This window comes from Schistocerca gregaria, chromosome 4 (assembly GCF_023897955.1).
Source record: "Schistocerca gregaria isolate iqSchGreg1 chromosome 4, iqSchGreg1.2, whole genome shotgun sequence".
NCBI classification, from domain to species: Eukaryota; Metazoa; Arthropoda; class Insecta; order Orthoptera; family Acrididae; genus Schistocerca; species Schistocerca gregaria.
The window spans coordinates 129791675-129814277 of record NC_064923.1 but is presented as its reverse complement, the minus strand read 5'-3'; the positions used below and the strand labels follow the sequence as shown (position 1 = coordinate 129814277).

At 35.9% G+C, this 22603-nt stretch overlaps 1 protein-coding gene across 1 annotated transcript in view; it reads right to left on the bottom strand.

The window, feature by feature from the left end:
• LOC126266749 (protein scarlet-like) overlaps positions 1-22603 on the bottom strand; it is a 123504-nt gene that overhangs the window by 12113 nt on the left and 88788 nt on the right. The window contains exons 12-13 of the mRNA XM_049971253.1: positions 20892-21030; positions 14230-14335 (exon numbers count right to left, since the gene is read on the bottom strand). Coding sequence (XP_049827210.1) covers positions 14230-14335; positions 20892-21030 — 245 coding nt within the window. The remainder of the gene's footprint in view (positions 1-14229; positions 14336-20891; positions 21031-22603) is intronic.

Below are 22603 nucleotides of genomic sequence, written 5' to 3'. Positions count from 1 at the left end.
AAGTGGGAACATAGTATTTACAGTACAAGGGAAAGAACTGAGTGACCCAAGTGAAGTGTGTTCCACTTTAAATCAGTATCATATAAATATAGTGCAGAGCTAATTAAAGAAAATTAAGTACTAAGTAAAATGGGTATAGCTCCACCAGAAATAACAGAATGTCTGTTCCTATTTCCAACACATGAAATAGAGGTTACAGATGTAATCAGATCACTCAAAAACAAAGACACAGAGGGCATAGATAGAATAGCTGTAAAAGTAATCAAACACTACTCGCAGGTATCTAGCTAAGCCTCTGACATTTCTATTAAACTTGGTAATGGAGAAAGGACTGCTTCCCAAATGTCTAAAAAAGAGTAATGTGGTGCCAATATATAAAGATGGCAACAAGGGGGATCCTGGGAACTACAGACCTATAACAGTCCCATTCACCTTATCAAAAATGGTAAAAATAGCTATTAAAAACAAAGTTACAAATTTCATAGTAATACAAAAATCCTGGATGAAGTACAACAAGGATTTAGAAAAGGGGAGTCTATGAAAACAGTTGTGGCAAGTTTCATGAAACAAATAATCAGAGCTTTAGAAGAACAAAAGGAAGTTTAAGCATATTTCTTAATCTCTCATAAGTCTTTGAAGGTGTATGCCATACTACTCTGTTAGATAAACTGCATAGATATTATATCAGGGGTAATGCAGCCAATCTATTAAAACATCCATAGAAAACAGAGAACAAAGCATGGAGTTAAAATACAGTGTAAACAATAAGCTGCAGACCTTTTTCTCTGATTTTCAGGTAGTAAGTATGGGGTAGTACAAGACACAATACTTGGCTCACTAATGTTTATATTGTATGTAAATGACAAGGTAGTGCTAGTAAAAGAAAACATAACCATTTACACAGATGATACATCTGTAGCAGTTCAATAACTGATTTAGAAACAAGGACTATCAACAATGTAGATAGGGCATTTGAATATTTAAGTGAAAACAATATATTTGTAAATGAAAAGAAAAAAACCTGCATGGAAATACTTGTAGAGAGAACAACAAATGAAGAGAAACACTTGGAAGAGCACTGGTAACAGAAGCTGACAGTTACAAGTTCCCGGGATTGACAATGTACAGAAAAATGGATCAGATATATTGAAAGGCTATCACCAAGAGATTCTTGTAAAACCAAATTCAAAGAATATAAAATTTTGTCTGTACCTTCTATGGATATATTCAAAACTATCATATATCTCAACTTAAATTGTACACCAATGCTAAGCAAGGAATTACACAATCATAGCACAAGAGTAAAAGATGACTTCAAGTCTACAGTAGCTAACTACAACTGATCAATAAAGACCTTGCTAAAGCAGGGTGCTTATTATACCACAGATGACCAGGCAGTGTCTACATCTACATCTACATCTACTTGGATACTCTGTAAATCACATTTAAGTGCCTGGCAGAGTGTTCATTAAATGACCTCCACAATACTCTATTATTCCAAACCCGTATAGCATGAAAAAAGAATGAACACCTATATATTTCTGTACGAACTCTGATTTCCCTTATTTTATCATGGTGATCATTTCTCCCTATGTAGGCTGGTGTCAACAAAACATTTTTTCATTTGGAAGAGGAAGTTGATGAATGGAATTTTGTGAGAAGACTCTTCTGCAACAAAAAGCGCCCATGTTTTAATGATGTCTGTCCCATTTCTGTATCATTTCAGTGACACTCTCTCCCCTATTTCAAGATAATACAAAACATGCTGCCTTTCTTTGAACTTTTTTGAGGTACTTTATCAATCCTATCTGGTAAGGATCACACACAATGGAGCAGTATTTTAAAAGAGGACAGATAAGCATAGTGTAGGTAGTCTCTTTAGTAGATCTGTCACATTTTCTAAGTGTCCTGTCAATAAAATGCAGTCTTTGGTTAGCATTCCCCACAACATTTTCCACGTGTTCCCACCAATTTAAATGGTTCATAACTGTAATTCCTAGGTATTTAGTTGACTTTGTAGCCTTTAGATTTGACTGATTTATCGTGTAACCGATGTGTAATGGGTTCCTTTTAGCACTCATGTGGATGACCTCACACTTTTCATTATTTATGGTCAACTGCCAATTTTTGCACCATAAAGATGTCTTTTCTAAATTGTCTTGCAATCAGTTTTGATCTTCTGATGACTTTACTAGTAGAGAAACAACAGTGTCATCTGCAAACAACCAAAGATGGCTGCCAATTGGCTTCCCAAATCAATTACATAGATAAGGAACAGCAAAGGGCCTATAACACTACCTTGGGGAACACCAGAAATCACTTCTGTTTTATTTGATGACTTTCCATCAATTACTATGAATTGTGATCTCTCTGACAGGAAATCATGAAGCCAGTCACATAACTAAGACAATATTCCATAATCACAAAATTTCGCTACAAGCCACTTGTATGGTACAGGGTCAAAGCCTTCCAGAAATCAAGAAATACAGAATCAAATTGAGATCCATTGTCAACAGCACTCAACACTTCATGCGAGTAAAGAGCTAGTTGTGTTTCACAAGAATTATGTTTTCTAAATCCATGTTGACTGTGTGTGAATAGATGGTTTTTTTGAGGTAATTCATAATCTTCAAACACAATATATGTTCCAAAATCCAGCTGCTTATCGATGTTAAGATATGGGCCTGTAATTTAGTGAATTACTCCTACTACCTTTCTTGAATATTGTTGTGGCCTGTGGAACTTTCCAGTCTTTGGGTATGGATCTTTCATTGAGTGAATGGTTGTATATGATTGTAAAGTGTGGAGCTATAGCATCAACATACTCTGAGAGGAACCTAATTGGTATACAGTCTGGAACAGAAAAATTACTTTTATTAAGTGATTAAACCTACTTCAAAACTCTGAGGCTATCTATTTCTACATTACTCATGTTGGTAGTGGTTCGTGATTCGTATTCTGGAATATTTACTTCATATTCTTTTGTGAAAGAATTTCAGAAGACTGTGTTTAGTAATCTGCTTTGGCAGCAGTGTCTTTGATAGCATCTCCATCTCTTTGCATTTCCTGCCAGCTTTTGAGGCAAAGTTTCATTGTGGAAACTATCATAAGCATCTTGCACTGAAGTCCTTGCTAAATTTTGCATCTGTTGAAATTTGGCACTTTTTTTGTTTTGTTTTAAAAATATTACCAGTTTTCAAAACAAAACTAAGAGAGTACTTAGAAACAGCTTGTTTGTACAGTGTTAAAGAATATTTTGAGATCACAAAACTACATTATTGTGATTTACTTTCATAAAGCGGCTTGAATGACACAATATATGTTTTGCTGAACACATTCTAACACCAGTTTTCACTTTTTCACCACATGAACACTGATAATAAAAATAAATAAAAACTCATAGTTTATGGAGCGATCTTCTACAACTTGTATACATGCTCCCATCTTGAAATGACACAGACCAGTCCAAAAGAATTTGAAAGATTTGGCAGTACTAAAGCAGTAACTTGAGAACTGTGCATTATACATGGTGGGAAAAAAAATTAAAAATTTTTATATGTCTCACCCTCTGTAGAAGAAATTGAAACTGGTTCCCTGCATGCAGTAAATTAAATTAATTTATATAAGTCTACTATAAAATAACAATATATGTGCTCAAATGGTAATTTGCACTGTACTGGAACTGATGTAATGATCGCTTAAGTTATGATTTCACTATAGGTGAAATTGGAAATGTACACTGATGCACCCACATCAAACTAAATAGTGATCCAAGGCTGAATAGACAAATAAACAAAACATCGTAATACCTTCATTCCATTATGATGTTCTCATTTATCACTACCAATTTATGTAAAAGAGTAAATATGACCTTTGCTATTCCTGTCTCAAACTATATTTTCTTTTACATCTCATTTTACTACACATAACAATTTTTAAACATGAAATCTCTCCTCCCGTTTGTGAAATATTTTAGTGAGTATTTATAGCAAGACCTATAGTTTTCATCAGGATTCCAACGAAAATGCAATTTGTCATTTTCACATTCCCAATCTATAGTAGAGATTGAAGTCACATGCTCTGTCCATGAGCTTTAAACTAGTGAGTACAGATATTTATTGTCTATAAGGAATGACACAGTTGCATACTTAAATTTTGTTGTTCTCATGGAAAAAAGCAAGTAATCTCAATCATGCAGTGCCAATCTCCAAAATGTTGTGCACCACATTATAGTCTTTACCAATATAGGTATTATAACACCAAAAATTCAAGTAAATTGTAAAATTCTCTGAATATGTTCAGTAAATTGTCAAAGTGTTTTATATAAATACATTGTGAAACAAAATACATGTTTGTCAGGTACAAGTGAAGCCATACATGAAAGACTGTGCGCTTTGAGAATGAAAGGAAATAAAGGATGTTATGTTATAATTTTCATTCCAATTAAAACAGTATGAACACAATTCTCCACATACTTGACTCAGCTTCTCACACAGATATCACACTACATCCTTTGTCACACTGTATCACCCATTTACATAGTCTTTGAAATTATGCAGCTGCATTTTGATATGTCCGTCCTGAAGGTACTTTTAATTTGGAAAGTATTTACCATAAAATTAGTCCTTGATCTTGAAGAAGAGAAAAACTTTGAAGTGGTCAGGTGTGTAATGTATGTCTGCATACAGAATCTGTCATATAATACTGTCTTATGTAGAATTCACATGTTCACTGCCAGGATATCAACAATACTTGTTAAGAGTTCCACTCTGTGGTGTTTCTTTAAGTAATCTGTTATAAAATAGTTTAACATTACCTTCATGACTGACATAGTTTGCTGTGATTTTTATTTATTTTTGTCATTCATTACCCTTTTGATGATTGGAAACTGTATGTACAGCCATTTGTGTCATGGAGGTAAAACTAAACCCATAAACATGCAGTTCAGTAGAGTGTGCTGTATCACCAATACAGAGTGTGTACACAGTTCAGTTTGTCAACATACCTCCAACGATCATTTCAAGCTTAGACCACCCACAAATTATCACTTTACAGTAACAAATGTTTTCAGTATAGCAAGTTGCCTTCTGAATTAATGTTCACCACAGGCATGTCATTCAAAAATTCAGCCACTATTAATGAGACACAAAATGTTGTATGTGAATCTGCTACATAGTGGTTGTCTGCAGTCAACAGCACCACCTGATAACCACTACCCACAAACTGTAACCTGTAGGGATCCCAAGGAGAATTCAGTGGAATTGTACATTTTCTTACAGTGAAACTGTACACTGTCTTTTCTTAAACAAATGTGAGGGCTGTGTTGTTCTAGATGGCAAGCAACCATCACAACATGATCAATTGAGCCTCTCTAGGTGTCCACTGTGAACAGCAATACAAACTGCTCACCAATGTGCTGTGTGAAGAATGTGGAGAAGGCAACATTTTGAATGGAACCTTGATCAATGGTATTGTTTCCCCTCTCTGACAAGTGCAGGATTTGTCAGGCATGCAGTCCCATGGGTCCAGTAAGGTGGGCAGTCAGGTCTGGGCCAGTTTGATGTATGGATGCTGGATGCAGTTTGTGTTGGAGGCTTGCACAATACCCTTCAGCATTTAAGGCTTTATTTAGTTCTCATATGTCACTGCCATCTGTGATGGCAGATATCTGCCCTGAGAATCTATTTACCAATTCTTAGACATTAGGCACCACTTCTTAAAATTGACCACACTCATATCATCTTCACTATAGGTTAGAAGGAGTCTATATTGAAAGTCATTGGTTCTAATATATTTCATCTGCAAGAACTGAATCACATCTTACACAACTAAACTTGCAAACCACAATGTTTACTCTTTCTGTTCATTACATGCACCATGTGAAAAAATTTGTGGAATTAACTTCATTAAACAACCCTCTGCAACTTTTGGACACTGAGAGTAAATTATTGGCTATCATAAACCTAATTCAGAGGACATATTTGTATAAATTCTTTACTTTCGAAATGACGTTGGTTGGTTTGTGGAGGTTGAAGGGACCAGACTACAAAGGCCATTGGTCCCTTTGAAATGACACTCATATCTGTGTTAATGAGCATGTGTCATGTGTTCATGTATTTTCAATATTTCTATTCATGTTGTCACTAGCTGTGGTGTGTGCAGTGTGACACAGTTGTTATCATTGCCGACTGGTGAGCTGCAGGTCATAAGTTCAGACTTACACATCAGCAATTCTCTGTTATTTAGAATTTATCATATCTGGAAGCTTCTTTAAATATGTTATCTATATAATGTTTATACATTCTGGAATATTCAAGTTTGTGTAAATAACATCACTCTTGAACTTTTGATGCTTGTACAAACAGCTGCACTCTCCATCAGAGTCAATATATTTACTAGTTGTGCCTTGATATCAGTAATAAACTTGCTTTTAGTACTGAGTGCTCAACTTCATTCATGACTCTGCCTTTGCATGTGGAGTTGATTGTGGTTAGATGTGACTTTGTCTGATGGAGACCCTGGGTACTTTAAAACATCTGCATCATCATGCCCCAAATTTGGCAACAAAAGAGCCATTGACTGTGCAGAGAGGATTTGGAATACAAATAATACATTGTTCTTAAGATCCACTTATCCAGAAGGCAGATGGATTCCAAAACAGCAATAAGTCAGCTGCACATCCGGCATCCATCAATGTTTTCTGAAGATGCTGATCAAGGGATGATGAAATGGCTGAAAAGATTCAACTGAGTCACTAGATTCACCAGGTGAAATGACTTGATGTGTTTGGCAAATGTGTCAGTTTACATGGACAGCACAACCCAGCAGCTGTTTGAGAGCAATGAAGAGAACCTCAGTAGCTGGGACAAATTTGAGACCAAACATATGAAGATGTTTGGTTACAATCAGCAGCAATTGGAGAATACAGCCCAGTCTAGTGGGGAAATGATACAGTCATTTGACTGATGACCTTAGCAGTTAAGTCCCACTAGATTTCAATTTTTGATACAGTAATTCATACAGAATGTGTTGACTTTGTGGAATCCTAACATGACAGAAGCTGACAATATCTCACACTGGACGAAAGGAGTCACAGTAGACATGTACTAAGCTCTTTTGATAAAAGATGTCACAATGACAAAGGGATTCATCAAGTGGTGCCAGCGAATCAAGGAAATGCAGCAGAAAAAGAGTGACTCATAACATACAATTTCAAGTCATTGACTTAATGTAGAAGAAACTCATCATAACACACAAACTGGATTACAATTTTTCTTATAAAATCATTAATATAATATACTGTACTGGATAGTTAATTATTTAAGCAATTAATAATTATTCTTAGAAAGTAACAAACTTTTAAAAATTAACTGTCCTAAGTACTTGCTCACTCTTGCTCAAATTTTCAGGTTGGTATTCATGAATTCTTCTACTAAATAGCAATATTTCTGCACCAGTTTCTCATATAAGGTTTTTTCCCTGTGTTTCTAAATTTATGCTGAGCAGTTCTTTTCCTTTCACATTGTTTTAAATTTCATATCCATATACTGTGGAGTTTGAGCATAAAGTTTTAAATGGTGAGTGTACAGAATAAAATTATTCTGATGTCTGGTGTTGTGATCATGTTGAAAATGATTTACTACAAATAAATCAGGGTTACTATGTACAAAGATAATCACCTCATATATGTATAGTGAGGGAACAGTTAATTAACTTAGATTTTTAAGGAGTGGATGACATGATTTTCTTTGCCACACATTGTGTATATTTCTAATGATGGTTTTCTGAAGTTTTAATGTTTGACACATGTGGTTTGAGTTACCCCAAAATAAAATTCCATACCTTATTATTGACTCAAATTAGCTGTGATATCCTAATTTTCTTATGTCAATATACTGGTAGCATTGTACAATATCCTCATTGAAAATGCTAGGCTATGTAATTTATTTTCAAGGTACTGTATATGTGAGCTCCATGAGAGATTTTTATCCAGTCGCATTCCTAGGAATTTCACACAGCTAGCTTCCTGCAAATCCTGATTTCTGTTACTGACCTGAATATCATTTAATTGTGCTTGTTTTGTTTAAAACTATGTTAACTGACCCCATCCATGTTTAATCCTTTCAAATCAAACCATGTATCCAATTTTTCTAAACTATTTAATGCAGTTGACTCAGGGACTTCTTTTTCTGTAATGTCAGATGCTTGTTGTCATCAGCTAAAGAAGATTATATTCTGTGATACAAAAGTGATTCTACTGACAGTCAAAAATGGGAAATTGCGACCAGCCAGTAGAAACATGTATTATAAGAATAACCATCAAAGACAGAACTCAGTGCATCAAACTTGTCATTTTATCAGACTTCAGACAGGTCATCTTGCAGACTGTGGAAGATCAGAGCTCCAGATTGATGACAATATTGCAACAACCACACGTAACATAGATTGCTCTGCTTGGTTGTTTGCCATTGAAGACATTGTTATTCCACCATCATCAACAATATTTTTAGACAAACAGTGGAGCTTCTGCCAATTGCAAAAAGCTACACAGGCTCAGACAAGAAGTCATCATGCTTGTGACAATCATAATCCATACCAGTCCATGAAGGGAGGCTTAATGTCAGTGCTGAAGATTCATGCTCCACTACCAGTACAGGCAACACAATGGAGGAAGTTACTACTGAACTGCCAACAGGATTTGGTGTGGCTAGAACAGACAGAACAGGCAGCCCACAGTTAAACATCATATCAACATAGGGGATCATCCACCAATCAACCAGTGCTCATACAGTGTGACACCAGACGAACAAGGGACAGTTCAGGACGAAATGGAGAAGTACTACAAGATGGCATTATTGAAACTTCAGAAAGTCTGTCATATCTCTGAGATCTTTGTGAAAAAGAATGATGGCACATCGGATTTCTGTGTCAGTTAAAAGAGAGAAGATGTCTACTCATTGTCATGCATAGCCTAGACTGCTGGAAAGGAACAACGTATTTCTCAACTATGGACATGCACACAGGCTACTGAAAAATTGAGGCTGATTGAGAAAATATTCCCTTCATAGCTCCTCGTGATCTCTGAGTTTAAAGTTTTGCCATTTGGGTTGTGTAATGCTCCAGCCACCTTCAAAAATATGATGGACAAACTGCTTTGGCATCTTAAATGGATGTCTCTTTGCTGTTTGGATGACACCTTTATTTTTTAACACACTTGAAGGACATATAAAACTCCTGACAGCCATGCTAAAGTGTGTTCAGAATGCGCATCCCTGCTCAAATACAAGAAAGTGCTTCTATGTCACCCAAAAAATAAAAATCATCGGGCATGTAGTGAATAGTGATTGAGTCTGTCCAAGTCCAGAGAAAATAAGAGCAGTCATAGATTTTCTGATAACTTTTTTTTTTCTCCTAAGCATGTTCTCATATTACCAGTGATTCATAAACGACTTCAGTACCAAGACATGTCCTTGCAGGAACTACTGTAGAGGGTTGCCAGATTTTCATGTAATGAGGCACAAAAAAGAACTCTCCTTGTTCTTTAAGGAGGGATGTACTCCTACTCCAGTTCTAGCACTGTGTGATGAAAATGCCTAGCCAGAACTTCACACCAATGGTAAGACTTCAGAATAGGAGGAGTTCTAGTACAAATTCAGGAAGGTGCTTAAAATGTAATAGCTTATGCTTCCAGACAAACCTCCAGCTCCATGATGAGCTTGCAGTTGTTTGGGCTCCCAGCAAGTTCCAGCCATATTTATTTGCCAAACTGTTCACCACAGTGGTAGACCACCGTTCTCTCTACTGGCTGACTAGCCTGGAGGGTCCATTGGACCAACAGGGAAGACAGTGTGATGGTTCATTTTATTTCCTCTCTTGTTTTGCCATCTGCCTCCATAAATTCATTTTATTTTCATTTTTGCCAAATTAGCATTAAATGTACATGTGTATAATCTGCATTTTCATAAAAGAGAAAGGTTTGCTTCAGTCTTAAAGAATATACCAACAAGGGCTAATTTTGTGCTTAGTTTTGTGTATGTCATCAGTTTCCTAATTTATTTTGACTATTCCTGGTTAATATCTTTTTTATGACGTGAAATCAGTAATTGTTTTGTGACTTAGATACTATTGTTGACTTATAAACAAATATAAATTCTATGCTGATTACATTTGGAAGAAGAAATACTAGGATTCTTAAACTATTTATCTGGCTCCATTCAGAAACATATTAGCAAAGTCAGCCCTTACTTAATTCCAAAGTAATTACCAGGTTTCTCGAAAGTATTGTTAGATGACTATATCTGTTAATTTCATCATTTAAACAAATAATTTGGCTTAACCCTTGTAGTAGAAGAAACTGTTAAAAAGAAGGAGTTTTTTGATATATTCAGTTCATGAATGACTTATGTTTAATTGTAATTTCTGATACTTAAGCATCAAACAGTGTATAATTTCAGTGCCTATTATTGTGAGGATATACAAAGGCCCGATTTTTGGTACCGAGGCAGTCAGTCCATGGCTGATTTTGAGATGAGGAACCTGTATTAGTTAAATCAACAACAATGCATCAACTTAATCAAGAAATAAGTGTAACACAAATAGGTCATGTGTTAAAATAATGACATTGTCTGTTCAGTAGTGTTGCATGTATTTTATTATTCTAAAAGACTGTGAACTGTGTGGTTAGGTTTATACTGCTCATAGATATTCAACAGTAAACTTTTGTAGCAGTATGCTGATGTTTGCTTGCAAACTATTAAGGAGGCTTACCAAAAGTTAACCAATAGTGAATTGGCCACTTTAACTGTGTAATATTTGGGGCGTTATGAACAGTGAAAGCAAAGACCTGTGAAACACAACAGTGCAACTGTCAGCTACTTACAGTAGTCAGTGTTGAACTTCCACCCCCCATTTTTCAGCCAGTATAACAACACATTATGTCGACACCAAGGACTATCAATGAAGAAATAAAGCAGGGGAATGTCACAACAGGCACTGAGCTTTCAGTAGTACAATGTAACAGTGTCATACAACAGCAGGCGAAAACTCAAGGAAACCAACGGTCTTTCAAGCAATCCTCTGAGGACAGTCATTGCTGCATTAAATGTCACTGCCCCTAAATGGAGATAAGATACAGTATTGCTGAAACCTGTAGAAGCCATGAAGATGAAAGGACTGACCAAAAGATAAATCAAATTAATGGAGCATTGTGTAAGAGTAACTATGATCCAATATGATAGGAGTAGTTGATCTTCATCTCAGTTCATCTATGGGCAGCTATTCTGAAGTATGTCCATGATGCTTCAACATACAGTAACCTGGTAATTGTGAAGACTCTAGAAAGAATCAGAGGCAGATATCATTGACAAGGTTCCTACCTATTCATGAGCCACTATAAGAAATGCCAAAAATGGAATCATGTGCGGCAATTACCTCTGGGACATCTGGTACCAGTCCTGCCTGCACCTGCGACATTTGACCAAACTGGAATTGACCTCTTTGGGAGGTTCCTGGTGTTGAAAAATGTTTGCAATGACTACCTCATCTGCTACACTGTCACCACAACTGTGCTGAGTGTAACAGTTCCTTGTAGAAGGCATCATTCTGAAGAATGGGGCACTCTGTGTGATGATGTCTGATTGTGGAAAACTTTTCAAGTCATGGCTAGTGTCAGAGATGATTTCATTTTGCCACATCACCCACGGGATGACAACTGCATACCACCCACAGACAACTGGGCTCATAGAATGCTTTAATAAGACATTACCAGATAAGCTCTTGATGTATTAGTTTGGTGCATAAGTTCATAGCATTTTCCCTTAAGTTTAATAAAAATAACATATACACATAATGGAGCCTTTACTCGTCAATAATGTATTCTCCTTCACTATTTACAACAGTCTACAAATGCTGGGGTAACTTTCTGATTCTCTGACTGCAGAAATCAAGTGGTTTTGAGATGAAGAACTCATTGAGCCATGATCAGGGCGCATTTTCATTCAGAAAGGAAGCTCCTTGAAGGTTGTTTGATAAAGAGTGGGAAAAGTCAAAATCTGAGGATGCAAGATCAGGTGACTAAAGTGGGTGTGGAATAACTTCCCAGCCCAACTCCTGTGTATTGTCTTTTGTCAATCTAGCAGAATGTTGGCTGGAGGTGGGTGTTATTGTGGGGTAACATCTCTTCATACAGTCTTCCCAGTTATTGTTCTTGGATTGCATCTGCAAGATGTCTCAGTTGCTGGCTATAAATGTCAGCACTGATGGTTACATTTCAGGGAAGTAATCCATAGTACATCACACCATTACTTTTCCACCAGATGGGTAACATTATCTTTTGTGGATGCTCACAGGTCCTTGTACAGGGAACTACAGCTTTTTTGGGTTCAGCCATTCCTTTCTTTTCCTTAGGTTAGCATAAAGACACCATTCATCATCACCAGTTATAACACAGTATAGTAATGATCATGTTGTTCACAAGCCAATTGATGATGAGCAAACAGATATGCACACCTGACCACATTTGATTTTTATGATTTTCACTTCGAGCATGTGGTACTCATACACCAGTTTACTGAACCTTCCCTATTGCATGCAAATGTCACATGATGGTGGAATGATCACAGTTCATCATATTTGTCACTTCTTGAGTACAGTGAGGTGGACCATTGTCAATGAATGTGTTTAAATGATCATCAAATCCCAAAGGTATTCCTAAATGTGGAGAGTTGCTAACATCAAAACAATCCTCCTTAAAATGAGGAAATCATTTTCTTGCCATGTTCTGTCCAGTGGCATTATCTGCATATACGGCACAAATGTTTCTGTCTGCCTACACTGCTGTCACCTCTTTATTGAACTAAAACAGAAGAATACATCAGAAATGTTCTGATTTCTTCACTTGGCACTCCATTTTCTAACATCCACAACTCTACTCACTATCTCCAAATGACAATGTGCAAACTTGAATAGCAACAGCAAACTACAAATATAAAATGACAGTTGATAAATAAACCAATGCCAACAAGAATACTAATATGCAAAACAAAACCTTTATGAACTTATGCACCATCCTAATACAATGATATTGAACTGAGAGACTATAATATGATGCTGCCTGACATGACATTTGCATACAACACAATGAAGCAAGACACTGCAGCCTTCACACTATTCTTTCTTCTCCATAGTCATGAGGCTGGAACAATACATATAATGATCCTGTTTCAACAGGACATTGCTGAGGATGATACATGAAAGACAATGCCATCAGGACCAAAGAAGCAAAGCAGTTGACATAATTAGATTAGATTAGGTTAGATTGTATAAAAAAGGTGGACAACCAGGAGAAAGACCAAGAGTGATATAATGCCAAGCAGCTTGGGAGAATTGGTATGGGTTTTTACACCTTTGTGGAAAGTGGGACTATTTTAAAAGTTACTAAAGTGCTGCTTTGGGCTATATCATATCTTTTATTGATTGTTGGACATTACATATGAAATTGAGGATTATGACCCTTCACCATGAAAACAAAAGTGCACAGATCTCAAACATGTTCTACATATAAGGCCTTACTGCAGTTGAGGTGTACAATCAATTGTGGGGGTTCAAGGGAACTAAAGACACTCTCAACTGTCACAAAACTTCAGTGGGAGGAGTTACATTTGAGGCTCATCATAGTGAAGAGGATGTAGCTGCACAACCAGAATGTGAAGCTTTACTAGTACCACCATACAGAGGACCACTAATAAGATGTAGATCCAGGGTGTTGTAGGCAGCTCCAGTGATAGCTTTTGAATTAATGGGTCACAGTTTCTCCAGGAGAGCAGAGGGAATAACGCTACAAGATGTGGTGTATGCAATGTGGCGTACCAGTTAGTGTCACTGGCTTAATATGTTGTGAGTTGCCAGCTTAAACCAGTAACCATTTATTGTTTAGCATTTATCATTTATGAAAGATTCTTGAAATATCTTATGTTTGCAATGTTTGTGTATTCTGGAATATTGAATGTTTGCATATATAAGAGTATTGTGGAACATTCAATGTTTGTATAAATAGCTGCACTCTCAATCCAGGAGGTCAGTTCTGTTCTGACTGTGCATTGGCATCAGTAATAAATGTGCTTTCAGTACTAACTGTTAAAAATTATTGGTGATTATGCTTTTGGATTTTTACTTGGTTGTGCCTTAACATAACAAAATTCATAGCTTGCTAGGTTTCTTTCCTTTTTTTACCTGAGATTATAAAATATTCCAGCCATCAGCATTGAGAGAAGATCAATTGCTACAGTCAATGTAGCTATGAGATCATATGATTCAAAGAGGGCTGACATCATACAACCTGAAAGACAAATAAGATTTGATTAAAAGATTGATGCAAAGTAAAGAAACAGGATCAGACAGCAAATGGAAAAAAAACTGATATTGTTTTATTGTTAAATTCTGAAATGTTACTACAAACTACTAGTAGATACATACCATGCAAAACAAAACATTTTTAAATGTGGTGTTTGTGTAGCACACATAACAGCTTTTTATTGTGAGTTGTGGAACAGCACTTTATTAATCTCAAAATGCACATTTGCAATCCATTTGGTTCATGTGCAGGAGATGTATTAAAAATCTACATTACAGTTACAATCTTTTAAACTAATAAAAAGTATGTATGGTAAAAGTAAAATGACATATCTGTGAACAGCCCTGTTTAGTTAGTGGGATATGTAATAAACTGTGTCTGGTCAAAATACCTTTGTGCATCATGAATTTGTCTGAATCTCAACTGATCAGTAGCATTTCAGTATCAGTATCTCAGATAATTTTCTATTCAGTAGAACTAAAATAATTCCTGTCTACAAAAAAGTAATAATCTCATAAATTATGGGAAAGAGAGAGTTAATATTTGAAGTTTTCTAAATAATGGGTGACATAGTTCTTTATGATAGCCAATGTATGTATTCTGAATGATTTCTTTTCTGCGTCTTTAGTATCCAAATTATATTAGCCAATTTTTTCCCCAAAAAACTAATACCATACCTAACAATAGATTCAAAGTAACTTGTTTACACTATTTTTTATGTGTTCATTTAAGATGCAGTTGATAGTATTTGTACTGCAAATGCTAAGTTGCTCAATTTATAATTTCCGCTAAGTGACATCTGAAGAGGCTGCTCTGCCAATAAATTAGCATGTTTTGTGAAATACTGAGATGTTACAGAAGAATTTCAGTGTGACAATCAACATTTAAAAATTGCTGAAATAAATGGAGGAAATAAGGAAACAGATATAAATTTGGTAATAAACAAGAAATAAGTCTTAAGCAAACAACATTGAAATGTAATTTTTTTTTACATCTGATCCATCTACACCTCATTTTGCTGTTTTTGTTGTCATTGTTTGTGTCAGGATGCACTACAGTATGGATGTTAACACCCATATATGGATAAAGGAAATTAACAGAAGGCAACATAACGATTTCAGTAAAATACATAAATGGTGATGTAAGGGAAGTTACGAGTAACATGTTACCATCATGGACACTTTAAATAGGAATTCACAGATCTACTACCTCAACTAACACTATGAGAGGAAAGATCCTTCGAAATTCTATTGATGGAGCTATCCAGCAACATTACACATTCAAGACAGACATAGTGTTTCTCAGCACAAACAAACAACCTATCAGGTTTTGTTTGTGCATGTTGTATAGCTGTTTTGAGAAGGATTAAGTTATTAATGATGGAATAACCTGAAACAATACTGTAAGTGACTTCACAGCTGTCTAAAGTGGAGACACAAGACAAAATAGAAATCAGTCATCCACTTAAAGATCATCACACATAGGCACTGAGGGCAACACAAAGACTGCTCCTTGAAATGTTCAGGGAGGGAAGGGGGAAGGTATTAAAATTTCATTCTTCTACACATAGGTAAACTCTCTATTCTCTTTCGCTAAACTGAACAAAGTGAGAAACATCTGTTTAGTACACCCCTCGAGATGCCGCAATACAGTGAGACGACAAAAATCGGGGGATACCAGTATACGCATATAAGGATGGCAGTCATATTGCATACACAAGGTATAAAAGGGCAGTTCATTGGATGAGTTGTCCTTTGTACTCAAGTGATTCATGTGAAATAAGGTTTCCAGCATGATTATGGCTGCACAATGGTAATTAATGAATTTTCAATGTGGAATGGTAGTCGGAGCTAGACAAATGGGACATTCCATTTTGGAAATAATTTAGGAATTCAATTTTCTGGGATCCACAATAACAAGAGTGTGCTGAGAATACCAAATTTCAGTCATTACCTCTCTACATAGACAACACAGTAGCTGATGGACGTTACTTAATGACTGAGAGCAGCAATGACTGTGTTGTCAGTACTAACAGACAAGCGACACTGTATGAAACAACCACAATAATCAATGTAGGCTGTATGACAAACATATCCATTAGGTCAGTGCAGTGAAATTTGACATTAGTGGGCTATGGCAACATACAACCAATGCAAGTGACTTTGCTAACAGTGCAACATTACCTGCACTGTCTCTCCTGGGCTAGTGACCATATCGGTTGGACCCTAGATAAGTGGAAAACTGTGGCTTAGTAAGATGAGCCCTAATTTAAGTTGGTAAGAGCTAACGGTAGGGATCAATTGTGGTACAGACCCCACAAAGCCTTGGACCCAAGTTGTCAATAAGGCATTGTGCAACAAACTCCATAATGGTGTGAGCTGTGTTTACGTGGAATGGGTCCTCTGATCCAACTGAAATGATCATTGACTGGAAATGGTTATGTTTGGCTATTTGGAGACCATTTGCAGCCATTCATGGACTTCATGTCCCCAAACAACAATGAAATTTTTACTAATGACAGTGTGCTGTTTCAGAACATTCTGGACAATTCATGTGAGAGATATGGACACTCAGATCACTTGACATGAATTGCTTCAAACATCTATGGGATAGAATCAAGAGGTCAGTTTGCACACAAAATTATGCACCAGCAAAACTTTCACAATTGCTGACAGCTATAGAGGCAGCAATATTTTGGGGACTTCCAGTGACTTGTCCAGTCCATGCCACGTCAAGTTGCTGCATTATGCTGGGCAAAAGGAAGTCCAACATGATATTATGAGATATCCCACAACTTTTATCACCTCAGTGTATATTGTAATGGGTTTTATTTTCAGCCCTTCGCCCCATACCACCAACAACAATGTCAAATTATTATCATTGTTTTAGCTACAAAATTTATTGCATTCTTGGATATATACCTCAGATGTGGGTTAGAAAAGAAATACTTAATAAATTCATTGCTAGTTTCTGTACATCCTGACAAAGAATAAGTAAGATAGTATACAACAAAGATGATGTCATTTGAAAGCCACATAAGTTCAGTTATGACAATTTTTCTTCATTTATTCACACTTTTCTTCATCAAAGCTCTCATCTACATAGTTCTGTGTTAATTCACTCATGCTTATTTTTCCCATTTCTGTTATTAGACTGGATGTCTTCATCTTCAAGCAATTAAAACCAATAAAGGTTCTATATTTGATGTCAGTTTGGTCAGCAATCTAAATAATTCTTTATTAGAGAGGATGATAATTTTCTTCATGATAAACACAACAGTGGCTCTGTAATATATTTTTATCTGAATAGTAGTTCTATTTCACATAACACTGTTAAAATCATATTCAAAATAAGAAATGCCACAGGTACCTGCATATGTAACCACACTGATAGAATAATATCACAGGATTGTGACTAGCACTATCTGTCCCTTAATGCAAACTTTGCTCTCTCCATAAGAAACAGATTGACTCCATAATTGTCCAGAAGACTGTGGACAGATTCTTCACTGGTGTAGCATATGACGTTTTTAATGTGCTCTGCCCACACCTTGGTGTCGTGTAGGAACCATTTAACTTTTGAGGTCCCGCTTCAGATACTTCATTTTGGTCTTGCTCTGTCTTCAAAGTGCAACCAGAATTTCATTAGAAGATCAAATCATCAACTATTTACCCATGAGTAGTGTTTGCAAGGCCAAAAGAGCATCTTGAGAAACCGCTAACAGAAAGTTACACTTTGGCACTTACAAAGTGCTTATCCCTGTTGTAGGGAAGCAGTCTGCTCACGCCATATAGAATTCATATGCTTTCCATTGTGCGCCAGCCTAGTCCATTGTAACTAGCTATGATGTCACTAATGTTGCACAATACATTAAAAGTAAAGCAAATAATCTGAAAAGTTAATAATACGTTAGGAGTAATGCTAAAATGATAATGTGTTAAGTTTCAGTTTACTAACTTTAACAGTTTTCGAAATTTGGATGTTTTACATAAAAATCATCAGCGCAACAGGAAGGAGCTAGAAACTTCAAAGTTTACATTTGGATTCCTTTTTCATTGTAATTTAATGGAAACAGCATGCTGGATCTCACAAAGTAATATTTTGGTTGAAATTCATGATTTTCTGTTTTTGTATCCTAAGAGTATGGAAGCAAGATAGATTAAGTAAGTGATTAGATAAAGCTAGGATGTTTAGATTTAGGTAGAATGGAGATATGCTATAATAACAAAGATGTGATAAGTTTCCAAAAGGTAGCCATAAAACTATAGCTGTAGCATCACACCAAAGGGCAAGTTCAGAGCTCATCTGTTGCATGCAGTGCAACTAAAATAATTATCTCACCAAAAGTATTTAACCTCGCCACATCAGAATTTTATTATAGATACTCACCTGTGTGCTAATAGCACAATTAAATTGAGAGCTTCATTGGCCTTCAGCGAATGAAGTAATTAATTATTTAGTAACTTGAAGTGGTGCTTTACTAGCCTGAGCGGCTAGTTAGGAAGGCAAATTTTGGCGACTGCTCCTTTGGTGGTCCACACCGTGGCTATATCAATAAGAGCGCTGTGAGCTAGAGTCAAGCCCCAGTTCTCTTCTAGATTCGTATCAGCATGCACTCTATGTCGGAAGCTGCGTCACATTTGTACAGTTGCAAGGAACAGCCTTGGATGCCATAATATGTAACTCGGTATGCACGTTACAATGAGTTCACATTGAGGTAAAGTGTTAATTGCAGAATGACTCCAGTGATTTATTCTCAGTTTGCGTATGTCGTATTTTCACGTGTCACTACAGGACAAACCTTCTATCATTACTAGCGTGGTGTTTGATGAGTGTTAACATCAAATTTTGGTGAGCATTCACCTTGAACATTTACATCAATAATGGTTATTGGACAGTTTCATTATCTAGGGATAACAGGATCCACGCAATAGACTCTGAACAGCTCTGATAGTACAAGAGCTGATAGTAGCATTGCTTGGTTAAATATTTATTTGAAACTTTATGCTTTATCGTTTTCAGAATATACTGAAAATGGTTATAGTAAACTGCATTTTCTATGAATCCCAATGCCAACATTGTAGTTAGAGAGCCTGTGTTGAGAACAACAATACAATAAAAATAAAAATTTTCCACCCACTGTCCCACACTGTGTTCAATCTTAACTCAACGCGACAACAGAAACATTAGAAAAAAGGCTCATAGCACAATGTTTCAATTACAGTCCTTGCATATAGTTAAGGGAGCCATGTCACAAGATTTTTAAGAGTCTCATTTGGCTACATGTAACATGAACACTTTGTTACTATAGTAAAGCATTTGCACTGTATCAGATGTTGCTCATATATGAGTGTTGAAAGGAAGAGTTACAGATGTTAAGCACCACTACAGATGTAGCCACTTAACATTTAGCTCTCTCTCCACTGAGGTCATCCTTTCTTTGCAAGCTATTATCCCTCAGCGCAGAAACATCTGTAGCTTTGAAATGTTTAGTTTTGAGACATAGGAGGAGGGACATTTTTATTACTAAGAAGTTCTGCTCTCCACGTGTATCCTACACCTGTTTACATACTGTCATAAGATGAGAGATATCTTAACTGCCCAAGTTTATGTTGTAGTTGGCACATCTTTTAATTGAGGTGATAACTAGAAAGATATTTGATATCTTTGAGGCAAATTTCAAAGTTTGTGTCTTCATTAAGTAAGTCATAAAGTCTTCCATCAGGCAGTACCTATATAATGAATATGATGGCTTTGAAACTGGTATTTGGAGTCAGTAACTGTTTTTAATAAAATACTTTTCTTTTGGAGATTGTAGTGCGGCTGTAGATTTCAGTACAATACTCTGCTATTCCTTCTCTTCCTTCATTACTACCACTGAACAAGGTGAGCAGATATGTGTTTATTGTGCTCCTGTAAGTTGTTCTGTGCAGTTCTGTCTGAACATATTAATTAATTTTAGTCCCCAGCCAACTCTCCTAAGCTTTACAAAGTAGAAGCCTGACAATCTGTTCTTTTTCATTGCTAATGATTTACTGAAAGAGATTGTCTAAAACTATTATTTATAGAACTGTTTTTAAAAATCTGATATTGAAGACTATACAAGTGAAACATTTTTATCAATAAGTTATAAATACTACCCAGTGTCTTGCCCAAACTGCTGACAGTGCTTTTCTTAGCATTTTTTAAAAAATTTAATTACAGCATCATATTTCAGGGAAAGTGTAATAAAACTGAAGTATGACTCAGAGGATGTTCAGTGATAAGAGTTTCATGCCAACAGCCATCCACTTCTTTGATGGGTAGCTTACACTGAAGCTGAAAGGTTTATTTCTATTTCTATTTTTATTTTTATTTTATTTATTTATTTTTCATAGATTTTTTAAAATCCTTCCTCCAACTGAGATTTTCATTTTCTGTACCAACTCACAGTTTCAGATTAAAGGAATTTTCATCTCTATTCAGTCATAATACACAAAGCACTTGCTAAGTACAGTAATAGATGTGTGTAGTGTGTCATTAGAATGGTGGAAGTCCTCACCATAGGCTAGTGCACCAATGGATATCAACAACAGTGGACCCAATAGCATGAAATATCCAACCAGTCCTCCTACTGGGAAGTCAGCAAGTATGAAAATAAATCCAAAAAATACTGCTGTTTCAATTACAGTCCTTGGCATCTGAAATAGGACACACGTTGCCATTTATTTTCTGTTTCAACCTTTCCCAAGTAAAATTATTTTGTCTTACACTAAATATGATATTTGCTCAAAAGATTTACAATATTTAATGGAACTTTTATAGTTTGGTACCCTATAAGATGCCATAATGATACAATATGCATAATTTCCAGTGCAGTGACATATATTTCAAATGATTTATTAAAATTTTTACCTTTATAACAACTAAAACTGCCTTTATATGTGCTGCAGTATAATAGAGGTAGGGTCTCTTAACTTAGACATGACCAACATTTATTTAAAAAACCAGCTATCCAGGTAGTGAGTGCACAGCATTTTATATCAATGATTACATCCATTGCTAAAATACTGTGGACAAAATAGGAGGAATTCTTGTTATTTCTTGACAGTTATTAGTGTATTAATGTAAATATTAAGTGAACTGCAAAGATAAACAAACTGGGGATCTTCCCTACTAATTTGTTTATGTTTTTATAGTCTATGCCAGTAAAACTAGAATGAAGCAGTTCCACAATCATCAACTATTAATACTGTCTACATTCTTTGTTTCTTACAGCTCTCTTACTATATACTTTGCCTCATTTATGATCCCTGAAAGTCTTTCTTCTTAACTGAACCTACATAAAACATAGAGGGTGACTCACATAAGCCATAACACCCCTTCCATTTTATGAACAGCTCCAGATATTGAAATGAGGTTTCCAAAAAGTGGTAGTATGCTAGGGATCATGTACTTTGGTGTGTGAGAAAGTGTCTTTACACTTGTCTCACTTGAGATATTGAAGCAAGTATGATCTTTTTTAAATAGAATGATATATTTTTAATGGCATCTGAAAACATTTGAAAAGATGAGCACAGTGATACAATGCTTGGTAAAAATAAGATTGAATTTTTTTGCAAAAGAATGCAAGAGATATTCTGAAATTGAAAAGCAAGCCAAGGGAATCAGCAACTGCATTGTAAACATGTTTACCACAGGCAACGCTGTCCTATCAAGCCTTTTGACTGTTTATTTGTCTGCACTGCAGAACCAACAGGGACTGTCATCTAACAGAAGGTCATTTCTGTTTCAACACTCTTTGCAAGCAGTCATGCACACCAATGATAAGGAGTTAGACATTCTACTTTTACATGGTGAATGGCAGCACATATTGCCAAGGAATGTGGGATCAGCCAGAGGAGAGTCACTTGCATCTTGAATCAACATAAATTCCACCCATATCATCTGTCACTAAATAATGCACCTGGTGGACATGATTTCAAAAGTTGTATATAGTTTTGTAGGTTTGCTCTCCCACACTCAGGAGATGATACTATGTTTTCCAAAGTGTACTCTATACCGACAAAGGAACTTTTATGAACCATGGTAATGTAAATTTACATAATGTTCACTACTGAAAGTGCACCCTGGCTTCATAAGGTATATTGTATTTTGTTGAGAAAAGAAACTTATTTCTTCTCAATAGTGGACATGATTTCAAAAGTTGTATATAGCTTTGTTGGTTTGCTCTGCCGCACTCAAGAGATGATACTATGTTTTCCGAAGTGTGCT